We start from the raw sequence: 15,961 nt of genomic DNA, 5'->3' as shown, positions 1-15,961 counted from the left end.
ACTGACCAAAACGGTTAATCTGTACTGATTTGAGTGGTTCAAACAATCTACTGGATTCAGTTAAATGTATAATCTACCTATTCATGTTGAGTGATGGAAATGTGTGGTTTTAATCAACTGGTATTATGAGACAACGTTTACTACTTTGACAGTAAATAACAACTGTTCAAGTGACTACGTAGTGTTTATCTGGCAGGGCAGTGATGCAACTGTGTGATTACTTTCATATTCATAATTATTTCAATGTGCTACTGCAAATAAAATTAATGGCCAAAGAGATAATTAAATAATAATAATAATAATAATCTTTATTGAAATATTGCAACCCGAAGGTTGACGTTGTTATATATATATATATGGATATTCGAAGAACATTTTAAAAATTCCGAGTGCATTCCAAATATTTTTACCCATTCTTGTAGCTGGCCCGAATGTTTTGCTCATGTTAAAAACTTTCGAAATTCATTCCAAGTGGAAAATTATCGAATTTCATCTGAATAGTATTCTAACTGCACTATGACTGCATTCTAAATATTCTCACGGCATTCCAACAGCATTCGAAACATTCCATGCAAAATAATGTCCGAGCTAACAAAACATTGTGGTAACCTTATAATAATTGTAAAGATTCGAAGACTGTTTCTACATAACTTTATGATAATGTCATGCGCATCTTGTGGAGTTTTATGAGCGTTTTATAACATACTGTTAAAACATTATATGCTGTTTTGAAGACCTTTTTTTATAAATGACCAAAACTCTTCTTGAACTACCGGTACATCTAGCGGTTAGTTCCAAATTTCAAATTCCACATTGGGTCAGTCTGCGATTAGGGCGGTGCGAATTGTAGAATCTTCGGACTATCGTTACCGAAATAACCAGCATGTGATAAAAGCTTAAATAAACTATTGTACTGAATACCCTTCCATCATCCTGATGTTCTATTGGGTGTTTCAGAAATGGCGGCAACTAGGGGCAGCAGGCCCAGTAGTTCACGTGATTCCCATAGCCTCAGTGATTTTCTCTGTTTTTAAAAATAAAGGAAAGCGGAAAAATCGCATCACAGAGTTTCTTTATTTGAGTAGCAAGCTGCTCTTATTTACTGTTAGATATTCTACAACAGGCAAGAGCTAGCTTTCTTAATCATCGACCCTCAACCACCCACCTCATATAGCAACATTCTAAATCCAATCGTTAGCAATGTCTAAGAGCCTAGTTTTCAACTAAACTTATTAAAAATACTATTTGCATTACTCATACTTGAGCAATATCCAAAACTCAGTTATCATGTGATAAACAGTTGGTCGAAATTAAAATCTGTTTTGAAATTAACCAATCACATAGACGGTAACTGGCTTTGACCTTTTCCATCTTTTTCTGACACTAAAAACATGTTCTACAATTGTTGACTCTTGATGAAACTTAATTTACACTCAATGCCTTAGATGATTTCCCTTTTATTACTAATTGTAATTAGTGTAAGCGGAAGTTATTAAAGGGATAATAACTCTTCGTTTTGGTCAAAAAATGGATTTTCCTGGAGTAAACAACAATTTTCCCCATACTTACTAATGACTAATGAATCCATTTTTACATTCAAAGTTAGTCCCTGTTTTTCTTTTTTTTTAAGTTTTTTTTCTAAAAACAAACTCAGATATCAGAATAATAGCTATAACTGCCTTTTTTGTGGTAAAACAGAATATATTATATTTCTATGAGTTATTCACAATGTTTTTATTGTGAAATATAGATCTCACACGAAGAGTTATTATCCCTTTAACTTTACAGCACATATACACCCAACTTCGACTTTTAATATTGTAATTCTGTCAATAGTTCTGAATATAATATTCCACAATAAATCTGTACCAGAGTTAAAACTGTTTGAGTTTGCTGTCACAGTAGGGTGTAAAGCGGGCACACTGTGGCTTTAATTCCAAGCAAAGATAAAGAACAAAAACGCGTAGAGGACGTCAAACCAAGCACTCCTTGGACCGGATCCTCTGTTGTTGGCGCTGCTTTGGGACGTATCCAGTGTGCCATTGTTACAGTAGTTAGTAGTGCAGCACTGCCTACATACTTTACTGGTCCTAGTTCCCGTGCATGTATTCCCCTGGAGTTCCTGACTGGTACAAGATGACAGACGCCTGCACCCGCGGCTGTAGCTGTAGGCAATGGTGGAAGAACTGTAGAACAGACTGTAACTTTCGTAGGCCGAGGCCGAGGTCTGCAAATAAATACGTTTGTCCATATCACAATGACATTTATCCAACATACAAAAAAATAACATCATTTGTGCTTTTGTCTGCGCATGCACAAATGATGTACATATGCTGTACTCATAACGTGCATGTGTGTATGTATGTGTGTGTATGTGCAAACGAGAGAGAGAGAGAGAGAAAGAGAGAGAGAGAGAGAGAGGGGGAGAGAGACTCACGTAGCACACATATCCATAAGAACATGCCAAAGAATAGGAAAGCAAAATGCTCTGTGATTTGGAACACTGGATGCCGGAGCACGAATAGCATGTAGGTCCTCTCTGAAATGAAATATCACATATTTAAGTGCCCACTAAAAGTTTAAAAATCAATACATTTATTTTGTCAAAAATTATATAAAAGATATGAATATGTGTTTTGCCAGTCAATACAAAGGCGATAATAAAGTCCATGCCCTGATGAGGTCTGACTGCAAGCTATTAACAAAATAACATATTTTGGATTGAAAAATGGTTTGATAACACAAATGATACTGTTTTATTGAAAGCCCCTCCGTACATATGAATGGAGTAGTGTTTGTATATACAGTGCGGTTATCTGTCTCACGAAGTAAATATGTTGAAATGTCGAATACGAGTCCTCCGAATAGCACATAAAACATGGCTGAATCAAAAATGCAACGGTGAAATCAATTAAGACCGCATTCATAACATATGATCTACAGACTAACTGACCGACCCTGCTTAAAAACATGTCACCTTATTCCCTGAGGATCTCCCCACCCTCATACAGGCCACTAAAAGGGTTAAATTTCGACTCCGATGTATAAAAACTCTTGTGGAGACGGGGACACCAACAGCTAGTGCATTAGCGGAGCCGATTTTAATGTGGGTCGGTCATATTTAGTCCAAGAATATGTCAGTCTGCAGATCAACTTGTTCTGTATTCGTTCTAGTATGACTTACTGCAACGATGGTTGTTGTGTTCGATGTGATCGTTGTGGTCCATGAGCTCGGTGTGGTCGGTGTGGTCCGTGTGGTCGTTGTGATCGGTGTGGTCGGTGTGCTCGGTGTGTTCCGTGTGCTCGGTGTGGTCGGTGTGGTCGTTGTGCTCGGTGTGTTCCGTGTGATCGGTTTGGTCGGTGTGGTCGTTGTGGTCGTTGTGATCGGTGTGGTCGGTGTGCTCGGTGTGATCCGTGTGATCGGTGTGGTCGGTGTGGTCCGTGTGCTCGGTGTGGTCGGTGTGGTCGTTGTGGTCGTTGTGATCGGTGTGGTCGGTATGGTCGGTGTGGTCCGTGTGCTCGGTGTGGTCGGTGTGGTCCGTGTGGTCGTTGTGATCGGTGTAGTCGGTGTGGTCCGTGTGCTCGGTGTGGTCGGTGTGGTCGTTGTGGTCGTTGTGATCGGTGTGGTCGTTGTGGTCGTTGTGATCGGTGTGGTCGGTGTGCTCGGTGTGTTCCGTGTGCTCGGTGTGTTCCGTGTGCTCGGTGTGGTCGGTGTGGTCGTTGTGCTCGATGTGTTCCGTGTGATCGGTTTGGTCGGTGTGGTCGTTGTGGTCGTTGTGATCGGTGTGGTCGTTGTGGTCGTTGTGGTCGGTGTGCTCGGTGTGGTCGGTGTGGTCGTTGTGGTCCGTGTGGTCGTTGTGGTTGGTGTCGTTGTGGTCGGTGTGGTCGTTGTGTTCGATGTGGTGGTGGCTGTATTTGGGAAAGTGACACCCGCTGGTAGAAAATGGATTGTAATTGTCAATGATTAGTTTTGATATACACTTTCAGATATCGCACTTTTTCACCAGGCATTTTCACAGCGTTCATTTTTACGAAGTATTTACTTCCGTTCAGTAACACTACAGACTTGACAGTTTTAACGAAATATTTTAAATATCTCAATTTCAGATGTATGCCTAGGTTAAAATGCAGTCATTAAAAAAAATCCAAACCCAGATAAGAAATGTAAATGGACAATTGCGTAATCAGGTGTGATGCTACTGGTTAATTGACTACCATTTATGTTGCACTGCTACATTATACAATATACAGTGATTTAATTGGGTAGTTCTCCTGGGGGACACGCATTCGTTTTACACCAGCCGACCGACAAATAAGCGTTTATATATACTTTATTTATTTATATACTTACGTAAGTATCCCTGACAATAGACACCAGCGTCATCATAACTGTGTAAGTCACATTGATGTGTGGAATACCCTATTCCGTCATGTGGACAATCTGTGATGTTAACTTCTGCTCCTAGACAACTAACATTCAGCAGCCAAAAAGGGCCACTGCTGTTTTGGGTCCAATCTGAATTGTCGAATTGAGCAATAAACAAAAGTGTCACCCTTACCGCAGTAATATATATACGTATATACTTTTACGTATCTTATTAGTGCAATAATGAGACTGTTAACATGCCTAAGAGTTGTATCTTAGGAAATGTGAAAAAACAGCATAACTTCTAAAATAATGCCCCGATTATGCTGATTTTCAAACTCAACCTGCGTTTTAGTAAGACTGACCACTCCGTTGAGTTTAATGGCAATTGGCCTATCTGTTTTTATGTACAGACACAGATGTGTCTGTACATATTGCCATCACCTGCGTCTGTCGTCGCCGTCGCCGTCGCCGATCATGTCGCCGTCGCCGTCGCCGTGCACTTTCAGCGTTAACACCATAAGTGGAAGACAGTTTTACTTTTTGGCTTTATATTTACAGAGCTGACTAATATTCATAAAACGCAGGTCAAGTTCGAAAATCAGCATGATCAGGCCATTATTGTAGAATTTATGCTGTTTTTTCACTTTTTAGCATATATGCAACACTGTTAACACATTTCAAGGAAAACCGATAGGCCTGTTGTCATGAAACTCACAGGAGTAATCAATCTTACTAAAACGCAGGTCAAGTTCAAAAATCGGCATGATCGGGCCACTATTTTACTAGTTATGCTGTTTCTTACACTTTTCAGCATATATGCAACACTGTAAACACAATATAAGAAAAACAGATGGGCCAATTGTCATGAAAGTCACAGGAGTGGTCAATTTAACTAAAATGCAGGTTGAGTTCGTAAATCAGCATAATCGGGCCATTATTTTTGAAGGTATGCTGTTTTTTCACATTTCCTCAGATTCAGTTTTTAGGCATGTTAACAGTCTCATTATTAAACTAATAAGATACGTGAAAGTGTTTGTTTGACATTTCCTGCATCTTTACAACATTGTTAGTTGATTTTGTAAAAATGATGGTAAACATGTTATCGTGTATTGTGTAATAAAGTTTCAAAAATGGAAATAAACTCATATCATTGCAGTTTGTCAGATTCAATCATTCACTATGTTCAGAATCTCAGAATGGAAGAAACTGGACATTTAACACTGCTCTATTGATATTTTTCTCATCTCATCAATTTTCTTAGTTGATCATATAAAAATGGCAGTAAACTGTTAATTTTATTTTATGTTAAAAATTGTTAAAAATGGGGAAAAAACATTTCAGAACAGTGCTGTCTTGTTTACATTTTGGCATTTTCAAGTTGTGACTTTGAAGTTCCATGGGCCTGAAGACCTTTGCTAGTCACATTTTCTGAATATCCATGATACTAATATTTTATTATTAAAAATTGATGGTCATTATGCTGTTAAACATTATGTAATATTGCATCAAAATTTGAAAAAAACAATTTTGGGCACTGCTCCCATGATTACCTTTTAAGAAAAACCATGTCACTTACTGTGCTTACAGGAAAGAAACATGGAACTAAAATACAGCTTCAGTAGGCAATGCAATCTGCCAGTTAAACAGTTTTTTTGTGAAAATTTAATTTTTCACATATTGGCATTTTCAAGGTGTGACTTTGAAGTTCCACAGGCTTGAAGACCCAGGCTAGTCACATTTTCTGAAAATCCATGATACATATATTTTGTTATTAAAAATTGATTGTCATTATGCTGTTAACCATTATGTAATATTGCATCAGAATAGAAGAAAACACAATTTTGGGTGCTGCTGCCATGATGACCATTATGGGAAAACCATGTTACTAATGATTGCCAAACTTTCAAAAAAGAAATACAGGACTAAAATGCAGTCTGAGTTGGAAAAGCAGTCTAATTGACTTCTTTTTCTGGAAGTTTTACATTTTCAAAGTGTGAACTTGAACTCCCATGGGCCTGAAGCCTTATACTTGTTTCACATTTTACTTACATTGGTATTACCTGTTGAGCATAATTAAAATTTGATGTTCAATTTGCAGTTTAACATAATGTACTTTTGCATCAGAATTGACAGTAGCCTATTTTGTTATTTCCTGCTTTTTGTCTGTACATTTGACAGCTTTGCTGCCTTGTTCTTATAATGTGTTAACAGTGTTGCATATATGCTGAAAAATGAAAAAACAGTATAACTACTAAAATAGTGGCCCGATCATGCCGATTTTCGAACTTGACCTGCGTTTTAGTAAGATTGATTACTCCTGTGAGTTTCATGACAACAGGCCTAACGGTTTTCCTTAAAATGTGTTAACAGTGTTGCATATATGCTGAAAAGTGAAAATATGCTGAAAAGTGAAAAAACAGCATAACTTGTACTATAATGGCCCGATCATGCTGATTTTCGATCATCAGCTCAGTAAATATAAAATCAAAAAATAAAACTGTGTTCCAATTATCGTGTTTATAGTGAAAGTGCACGGCGACGGCATCGCCATCGGCATCGGCATCGGCATCGGCGACGACGGCGACGACAGACGCAGGTAATGGCAATATGTACAGACACATCTGTGTCTGTACATAAAAACTGCTATAAAGGAACGTACATGGAGGCAAAATCCCAAAAGTTCGTACACGTCCCTTCATCAAATTCAAAATTACTAGCCTGGTCATATTCTATTTTCTAAATATTCTGCAAAGCTACAAATGTTTTGCAATTCAGCGCGATGGCACCCCTCTAATGTCGATTGTATCCTTCTCATATATCATAAGGCAAGGTCTTAATAAACTCTGATTCCTTTTTTTCAAAGCTGAGTTATTTTTAAAATTAGAAATGGTACAAAACATGGAATTCAAATGCAAAGCCCGGCTTCACTAGTTAGCATATTCAACTTATATTAGGCTCGAAAATCCCGTAAGTTGTACATCTTTAATTATAAAAACGAAAGATATGCTGTTCTACCTGTCACGGCTCTAACATATCCGCTATATCCCAACTGTCGGCAGACAACTGCGGCGTCGTTGCTTCCCCATCCATAGTCACAAATGCGCCTCCATATTCCGGCAAACTTGATCTCCACACGGCCGCTGTTGTAGCCGTTACCGTCCATCAGTCGAAGCTGGCCATCGTCAGCTAGAAATGTAAACGTGTCAGACTTGATTGCAATTCATATCTTACACAGAAGCTTATTTATCAAAATCTTTTTTGAATTGAAACAAATGTAGACATCGAAATACAATTGCAATAACAGAGAAACGACACCTTTCCCTTTCCATGTTTCGCTCAAAATTTCTGCTGACTCGTTACTTCATAGCTTGTAAGATGATTAGTCTAGTTATATATATAATTAGACTATATATACCCGAGGCCATAACATTAATACAGGCAACAATTTGCTACATAGTTATTATTGTTCAAATGATTAGGGTAGTAGGGTTATATAACAACATTTGCCTTGTTTGACCAAATCTCGAATCATTATACTTTGTTGCCTTCTTTCTTGTTACGAATGGGACTATGAAAGTTTGCGGTACACTTGGATGGAGAAGACTTGACATTTAATATGGAATATTTTAGTTTGGAAGGTATGCCTAGGTGAAAATGCGTTCTTTTTTCACAAACTCAGGTTTCATATAAGTGTGTAGTCAGCTGTGTTGCTACCAATTAACTGAATACCAGATTTGTTGCGCTGCTGCATTATGTAATATGCAGTGATTTAATTGGGTAGGGCAGGTCAAAGCTTGGCTTTGGCAAAGCATGGTTCTATAAAAAGAGTATCCATATGTCGGCAACTACTGAATAGATGAATTAAATTTTTTGCATGCAAGTGGTCGGGTTTGCAGTGAGTAAAATGAGCTATTCATTGCGTCACAAATTTGTTAATCTGTGGCAGAATGGTGCGAAAAAGACAGGCATTGCCGGACAGATAATTGCGCCAAACGAAACGGTCCGCACAGTTTTATAGAGTAATGGCGAAACTGATGTACCCACACAGAGGCCACACCCAATGTATTGAAATCTTACCACCAGGGTACAGGACCCAATGTCTTTCGGGATATGCTGTTGCAACTAAACAAAAAGCACCCAGTACGTTCAGAATGAGGGGAAAATTGCCACCAAAACGCATTTTCCAGGCCCTTAGCGAACACCAAATTGGTTTTAGCAGGTTAGAATACCAGAAGACCTCCGAGGTACTCACTGTAAACAGCAAAACATCGTGGTATCTTTCTCTAATGAATTGGGGACCCTGACTGTTTCAGGGTTGAACACTGAAACCTCGTGGCTTTCTTTATTGAGGTCAAATTTTACCTGCTCCGCTCAACAGTCAAAACAGAGTTTACAGATATCCAGAAGAGGCCAACGATGAAGCGTTTGCCGCATCTAAAGTGATTAAGGTCATTAACAGCGTCAGTATTTGGAATGGGTACCACATTGGTGCCAAAACCGACGAAAACCTGAACCAGATCAAATAAAGAAATAACCTGGGAACCACTCGGCTATAATTTGATAGGGGGCAACTTAGGAACAATTTTAGGTTGTACGATAAGGTTGTCGGTTCACACAGAGCACTTTTAATAGCAGATTACTTACAGAAGCAAGTGAATGGGCAGCTACCTTGGTCATCAAAATCGCCATATTTGAAGCACATAGACAATATGTGGGTAGGCCATTACTCGCCGAATCAATGGCCTACATGTCCTACAACAAAACTGGATCAAATTGGACAGATTTTGACCGATGTCTGGAATGTTATTCCAGATTGAACTTTAAAAACCTATCCCAAGGAATACCTTGCCTCTTGAAAGCACTGGTAGCAGCCACAAGAGGTCAGACGTAACAACGACCGTTACTGTGACTAGACACTGACATGAGGGTCCTTTGTGGAGCGTGTAACTCTTTTACAGACAATAATTTGGGAAACATGGAGGTCCAAAATACCTCTTTTAATGGTTGTCGTATGGCATGGAATAGGCAATGTGTTTTTTGTTTGCTTCACTGGCGAATTCCATTAATGAACTGATGTCACAATGACATCAAATAGATAATTAAAAGTTGTTAAAACACGATTGTAATCCTTAGTTTCATTTATCAGCCAGCAAAATAGGAAAAACTGATGAAAAATGATCTGGAAAAAAAATATCCCATATTAAATGTCAAGTGTGTATATTTCTTTTCGGGTACACAGTTACAAGTGTTCTGTGCCCTTTTGAAAGTGAAGGCCCTCCAAAATAATAATAATAATAATAATAATAATAATAATAATAATAATAATAATAATAATAAATAACCAAAATTTTATTAAACGTTGTTTGCCATCCGTGTTCTTAAAATATTGTTATAAAGTTGTAAAAATATGTCTACTGTTTATATATATATATTTTTTTCAGAGCAAAGCGACATCCCTGTTTAACCTCTGTCTCACCAATCGTGATAGAGGTACGTACGAATATTGTGTATAAATTCGATTATACGCACTACTTTGAGCGTCTATCGTTGGTTCCAAACGTATGAGAAGAATTGTATAAGATGTACAAATAGCCTATTAATAGCGTGTTAATGTTGTATAACTTGTGTTTGAATATCCAATGGGTAGCACTTACAGTATGGTCGTATTTCAGGGCATGCCATAGTACCCGGTATATGAGGGGTATGTCAACGTAAGCACAACGGATGAGTAATGTATAATGAGCACTGACTTGAGTATATGATGATTTGAGTCCCGTAAATAAGCGTTTGAGTAACGTATATCAGCCATTCCACGAAAAAGGGTACAATTCTGAATAATACCTGTCGCAGCTTATTTTCGGTAGTAGAAGCATCTGCAATTTTGCTTTTTTTACCCTTTTTTAGCAGGACCCGATGTGTTCTACTTAAAAAACAACAATTAATATAGTACCACTTGCTTTGACGGGAACCCCGGGGGTCTATATGCCGCAAAAAGCACGATTCCGACGTGTCGCTTCGGTATATTAGCTTATTTGCCACAAGAAAAAGTTTATATTTTCCCATGTTTTAGTGTTTTTAGTCCTCAACTAATTTGGATTCATGTTCCTTTTTATCATACATGGTGTTCTCTGTCGAATTTGTTGTTAGTTACGTCACTGTCATAGTTTAATCAATGTCGCTCAGTAACCCCTAACCTCCGTAACGCTTTTTTAAGTCAATGTAAGAATAAAAGAAAATGCTCTTAAATGGCCTTCCTGTGCATTTTTCAAACTCATAATACATGATGTTTAATAAAACAGTGCTATTTGTTAATTTTGAATGATGCGTTCCATCATAGAGAATGTTAACTCACAAGGGTGTCGCATTTAAGAGCCTAACCTCAGTAACGGATCAAATTTGAAGAAAATGTTGCTTTAGAAAGTTAAAAATATCATTTTTGTTAAGCAAGGACCAACTTCTTCCTAAAAAATTCATTCAATAGTTATGCAAAGTTATCCCGAGGATAAAAACTGAAAAAGAATGCGTGTCACCTTACGTCCGTTATGCTAACCTCCGTTACGAAATAAGTTAATTGTTATAAAAATGACTGTTAATACTTTAAAACGTTATTTCTGTGGTTTTGTGAGTTAATTCTGATCATAGAAGTAGTTCTACTTGTATGTTCTGATGTAGTATGCATTCATACTGCTTGCTGTTAAAGGCATTACCCCGCATTAATATAGATATAAAATATACATATATAGCTGATAATTCTATCAAGAAAGGCTAATGATTTAAGTTTTTACTCCAGTTTGCTATAAAATCGAGGGTAAATCGTGATTTGTTTTATCGAATTGATTTCCGTTTGTCACTTGACGATGCCTTTTTGAACTTATCATTCTGATTTTAAGCGAAATGAGTAGTTTCAGGACTGTCTTGGCAAGAAAAATGGTACAAGCTGACATCAGCACTAACGTGCATGTAGCAGACATTATTTTCGCGGGAGACATATGGCGAAATATATTAAGCATTGAAGCAACAGTTACATTTATCAGGTAGAACTGCGGGATTATTAGGTCCTATTTTACTATTTCAGTAGCACATAATAGTTTTTATCATCTTCTAGATGCTTCCAGTAACTTTAAATGGACAGTTATTGGCAAACACGTGTCTATTGTCGGCCTATTTGATTGTATGCATCAACTTTCTCGGGTATTTTGTTGTATTTTATTGCCTATAACTGCGATCATGTGCATGTAGGTTTAATGTTTTGTTATACAGACACCAATATGCCACTTACATATACAGAGCGACAAAAACACTACAGAGAAAGAAAAAAATCTAATGACCGCGAAGCTTTTCTTGTGAAAGATTTTGAACGGTTTAAATGTATGACATAATTTAGACTAGAGTTTTACCTTACCTCTGTTACTAAGATTATAAATTAAACTCTTACTCTGGTAAAATATGGAATGTGAATTCTACAGATACATAGTTCAACATATTAGCGGTGAAATGTATCCAGTAGTGGTAAATGTATTTATGTAGTCCTTGAAAGTAAGCAAAACAACCCGTCGTAACCATTTGCCATTTAATGGTTTGAATAAACATGTTTTATCAATTTTTCTATGTTATTATGTAAATTTGTCGTATCTGTAATACTATAAATTCAAAATTCAACTTCTAAAGTCTACCTTAAGCTAAAAATATCAAAACAAATATATGATCGCTGACCTATGTAGAATGACCTAACCTCCGTTACGAAATTACTCATTTTTCATTTGAACACTGGATATGTGTGTGCTCATTGATCAATGCTCATACCATAATAGATTGATAGCCCTTTGTTCATAAACAAATAGTATGATAAAAAAGCAAATCTGTCCCCAACGATTAATAAAATATTTAAATTGGAATATCTCAGCCTTTGTATTTATAGAAAACGAGCCACTTATCACCAATGTGTTTGCACCGCATTTTCTATAATTGAAGAGATATTTTAAATGGGCAATAATATTTTGAATACATACAAAATCTTAATAATTGAATCAAATATGGAGCCTGTGACCTTTGGCATGATTGAAATATAACCTAATTTAGATGTTACCTAACCTCCGTAACGAATCAAATACTGTACCATGTTTACACGTGCATATTTCTTTAAATACAGTAATGGTGTGGGTTAAAATTATTCTACTACTCTCTGAATACCTCTTCATCAAAATAATATAAAAAGTTTTCCAGTTTTGCAAAGTTCATATCACTGCATTTCTTGTTTTGGAATTGTACCCCTTTTCGTGGAATGGCTGATATATGAGCGTAGGAATATAGTATTCATTGTAGGTATGAGCATATGAGCGTATGAACAATATATGGGTAGTGTGCATCTAATTTGTTGATAATTTTGGCATGCAAACTGGAACAAATCCAACTGGTTTTCAAAATTATCTACATCTACCCTACAACAAAAGACAAAGCACAGGATGCGTTTGTCATACGGTAATCGTGCGTTAGGTAAACATATATTCGAAATATATATTAACTTACGGCAGACAAACGTTTAAAATACATACGTTAATTAATCGTCAGAGACACGCCCCCTACGTTACTAGTTCGTCAGTTTTACATTGCATATACATGTACTCTACCCATGCACTATATCCATATCAAACCATAATAGACAATAAATCAGAAGCACACTACCCATGCGGTTATGTTCATACGCTACTGATACGCTCGTATAAGGAACTCAAAGGCATATTCATAGGCTAGAATGAATTATTATTTTCTTCCCAACGTATGAGAACTATAGTGCGACAGGGCCTAATGCTGGATGCCATCGCAATGCTTATACTCACGAGCTTCACAGGCGGCCCAGGCGTCCACGTTTGAATCTCGCGAGCAGGACAATGGACTGGGGTATCCTACCCATCCATGATGGCAGGCATCCAGTCGACTCTCTGTGCCGTTACAGCTTATCTGGTCTGGAAGTTTATACTTGTAATTTACGTCTTTAAAAGACACACTATGCATGTGACGCGATGCGACTTAAGTACATTAAAATAACATAAAACTGAAATAAACGGTTACTTTCATCACTTTATTTAATTCCTTTTTTGTGTGTTTTAATGTCTTAATATGTCTAATATGTTTTAGTTGCTTTTATCTTTAGCAACTTTCATGCAAATTCCAACATTTTGTTGTAAGAAAAAAACATAATTGTTAATTAACTATTAAAAACACGTCTAATCAAGGGATCCAAATATACCATAAGATAACATGCCATTACATTTCATTACACAAACCCACATTTTTTTCCGTGGGCTGCATTACAGAAAATATTGCAACTTTAATACAAAACTAAGTGATCATACACGCGCACAAAAACAATAATTATATTTATCAGGTCTGTAATAACACCTTCCCAACCAAAATGTATTGAGCGTTTATTTATCATTTCTAGAAGAAGGACAGTGAAGCAAACTGGCATCCACGAGGAGAGAGACAGACAGACAGACACACAGACAGACTAGTGCAAAGAAGCACAAGCAGACAAGCAATCAGATAAGATCTCGGCCAGTAACATACAGTCAAACAGGCAGATTGACGGACTGAAACACAGAGACATGTATACGGACTAACATACATACGGATGAACATACATACAGACAAACACGCAATACCTAGAACAACTCTCGAAGTCCCTCTCGGCGACCACGTTCCCCAGTAACCCAGTGCCCCTCTGAAGCCAAGCTGTCTACAGGCTACTTTGGCATCATTCATTGTCCACCCGCTATGACACACTCTCCCCCAGCTACCTGCATAGAATATCTCCACTCTTCCAATGTATTGGCTTTTGCCGATTAATCTGATTTCTCCGTCGTTGGCTGAAGGAAATAAACATAGAAAGAAACAACTTAGAACAGCACTGCACAATGCACTGTTGGTGTGATCACAATTCAGGTCCGCCGGTAAGTAGGATAAAAACTTACAAAACCCTGTAACTGCTGTGTAAATTTCTCTGCCATCATATGCTTATTAAAGTAATGTCTTGGAAGTCTTTAATCAATCCCGTTGGGGTTACTGAAAAATATTTTAATAAATTTTAAACGAAACTTTAAATTATATTCATTTTTTTTTCATAATTTTTATTTAGGTGTGAGAGAAACAAAGTCAGGTAGGGCATATATTTCCAGTGTAAATAAAAAAAAACAGGTCCCATTTCGACTAACACTCCTGGTGATGGGACTGCATTCCTTGGTTTCTTTGTCTTTAGATTTTTCAGACTGTTATTGAGACTGAGAGGAAGGATTCTGGATCCACCTTTAATATCTACTCACATCCTTTACACAGAACGCCGGCGTCATAATCTGACTGGGAACATGAGTCGATGACACCAAAGCCGCTATGGGGGCAATCTGCCAGGCGTGCCTCTGTTCCATAGCAATTCAAATTCTGTATCCAGTATTGACCTGTTGTTTGAAAAAATGATGCACAGATATTATTGACTTTGGCTTCAATCTTCAAAACAACATATTAACGTTGGGCAGCAGTCTAGAATTGTTTTATTATGCTGTATAACTAAACGCCATAATGTTCACGCCCTCCCAGAAAACATCATAACTAGCAACATGGCTGTCATCTGACATTATTTTCATCTGTCTTTTTTTTCATTAATTTTTTTTTAAAATCTCTTTTTGTGGTAGGGAAAATAATTAGGGTGTACTATCAGTAAAATTTTGGCTTCAACCACGCTCTTCTAGAAATAAGCCGGGTTTGACTGATTTTGCCGTGTGTACTCCCATAAGCAGCTCATTGCTGATCAACATCCCTGCATGCAATGAACTCACAACAATTTCGTAAATGACAATATATGACAAACAATGATCAAGACTCAAACGTTTGCTTTGGTAGCTTTATTAAACACATACAAGTCATGATGATTTAGTCAAATATAATTTGATATACGAGGTTTTTACGTGAAGTGTTCTTATAAATTACACATTTATATTGGTTTAATTTTCACTTTTGACATACAGTGTGTGTACATTTTTAAGTATTATTATTATCATTATTATTATTACCAAATTTGCAACCCGAGGGTTGGATAATTACATTCATTGCATTGTAGTTGAATAAAACCACCAGTCAATAAGAAAGGAAGGAATATAAAAAGACATATTTGAACAAATTTAAAACAAAATAACTAAAATAGAAGGTTAAAAATGAAATTAAAGTCTATCAGTTAATTTTGAAACCACTATATCACACTGGTTTAAAAGACACTCATCGGTCGTTTGGTTTAAATTCTAGGTCTTGCTCCCTTAATAAATATTTTACATTTTGGTTTGGTTGTTAAAGATATTTCAATATATGATCCGATTCATTTGATATCCTAATAAACAATGTTTGCATTGAGACGTATTTCACTCAGTAGTTCAAGTTAACTATGTTCACGAGCAGCGCCATATTCAAGATCAGGTTAAATTATATCTTAAGAGCTCTTCCTTGAGATTTTTCTACCCTGTACTAGGGCAGTCAATTCATTTGTTAACCCAAAGTGCCACACATGGGGCAGAATATTCTAAAACTGCATGGCCTTATGACCGCCTG

At 37.0% G+C, this 15,961-nt stretch overlaps 1 protein-coding gene across 1 annotated transcript; it reads right to left on the bottom strand.

Annotated features, from left to right (window-relative positions):
- Positions 1-288: 288 nt before the first annotated feature.
- On the bottom strand, positions 289-15,391 carry LOC106157631 (uncharacterized). Its single transcript, XM_086994141.1, has 8 exons — positions 14,689-15,391; positions 14,032-14,235; positions 13,207-13,332; positions 7,385-7,555; positions 4,352-4,516; positions 3,185-3,933; positions 2,438-2,539; positions 289-2,227 (listed from the first exon to the last, which is right to left on the bottom strand). Exons 2-8 carry the CDS (start codon positions 14,129-14,131, stop codon positions 1,931-1,933), a joined length of 1,710 nt encoding a protein of 569 aa, XP_086850267.1. The 5' UTR covers positions 14,132-14,235; positions 14,689-15,391; the 3' UTR covers positions 289-1,930.
- Positions 15,392-15,961: the final 570 nt, after the last annotated feature.

The sequence above is a fragment of the Lingula anatina genome, chromosome 8 (genome assembly GCF_051362555.1).
Source record: "Lingula anatina isolate TDL-2025a chromosome 8, LinAna3.0, whole genome shotgun sequence".
Classification (NCBI taxonomy): domain Eukaryota; kingdom Metazoa; phylum Brachiopoda; class Lingulata; order Lingulida; family Lingulidae; genus Lingula; species Lingula anatina.
Note: the sequence above shows the minus strand (reverse complement) of the source record. Positions and strands in the feature narration are given on the sequence as shown.

What these genes read in the sequence shown, in the direction of transcription:
- LOC106157631 (XM_086994141.1), bottom strand. Translation starts at nt 14,131, where the DNA reads ATGAATGATGCCAAAGTAGCCTGTAGACAGCTTGGCTTCAGAGGGGCA. An exon ending in CTGGGCCGCCTGTGAAGCTC is followed by an intron (nt 7,556 to 13,206) that starts GTGAGTATAAGC and finishes TTACATTTCTAG; the next exon opens with CTGACGATGGCCAGCTTCGA. An exon ending in CTATTGTCAGGGATACTTAC is followed by an intron (nt 3,934 to 4,351) that starts GTAAGTATATAA and finishes ATTTTCTACCAG; the next exon opens with CGGGTGTCACTTTCCCAAAT.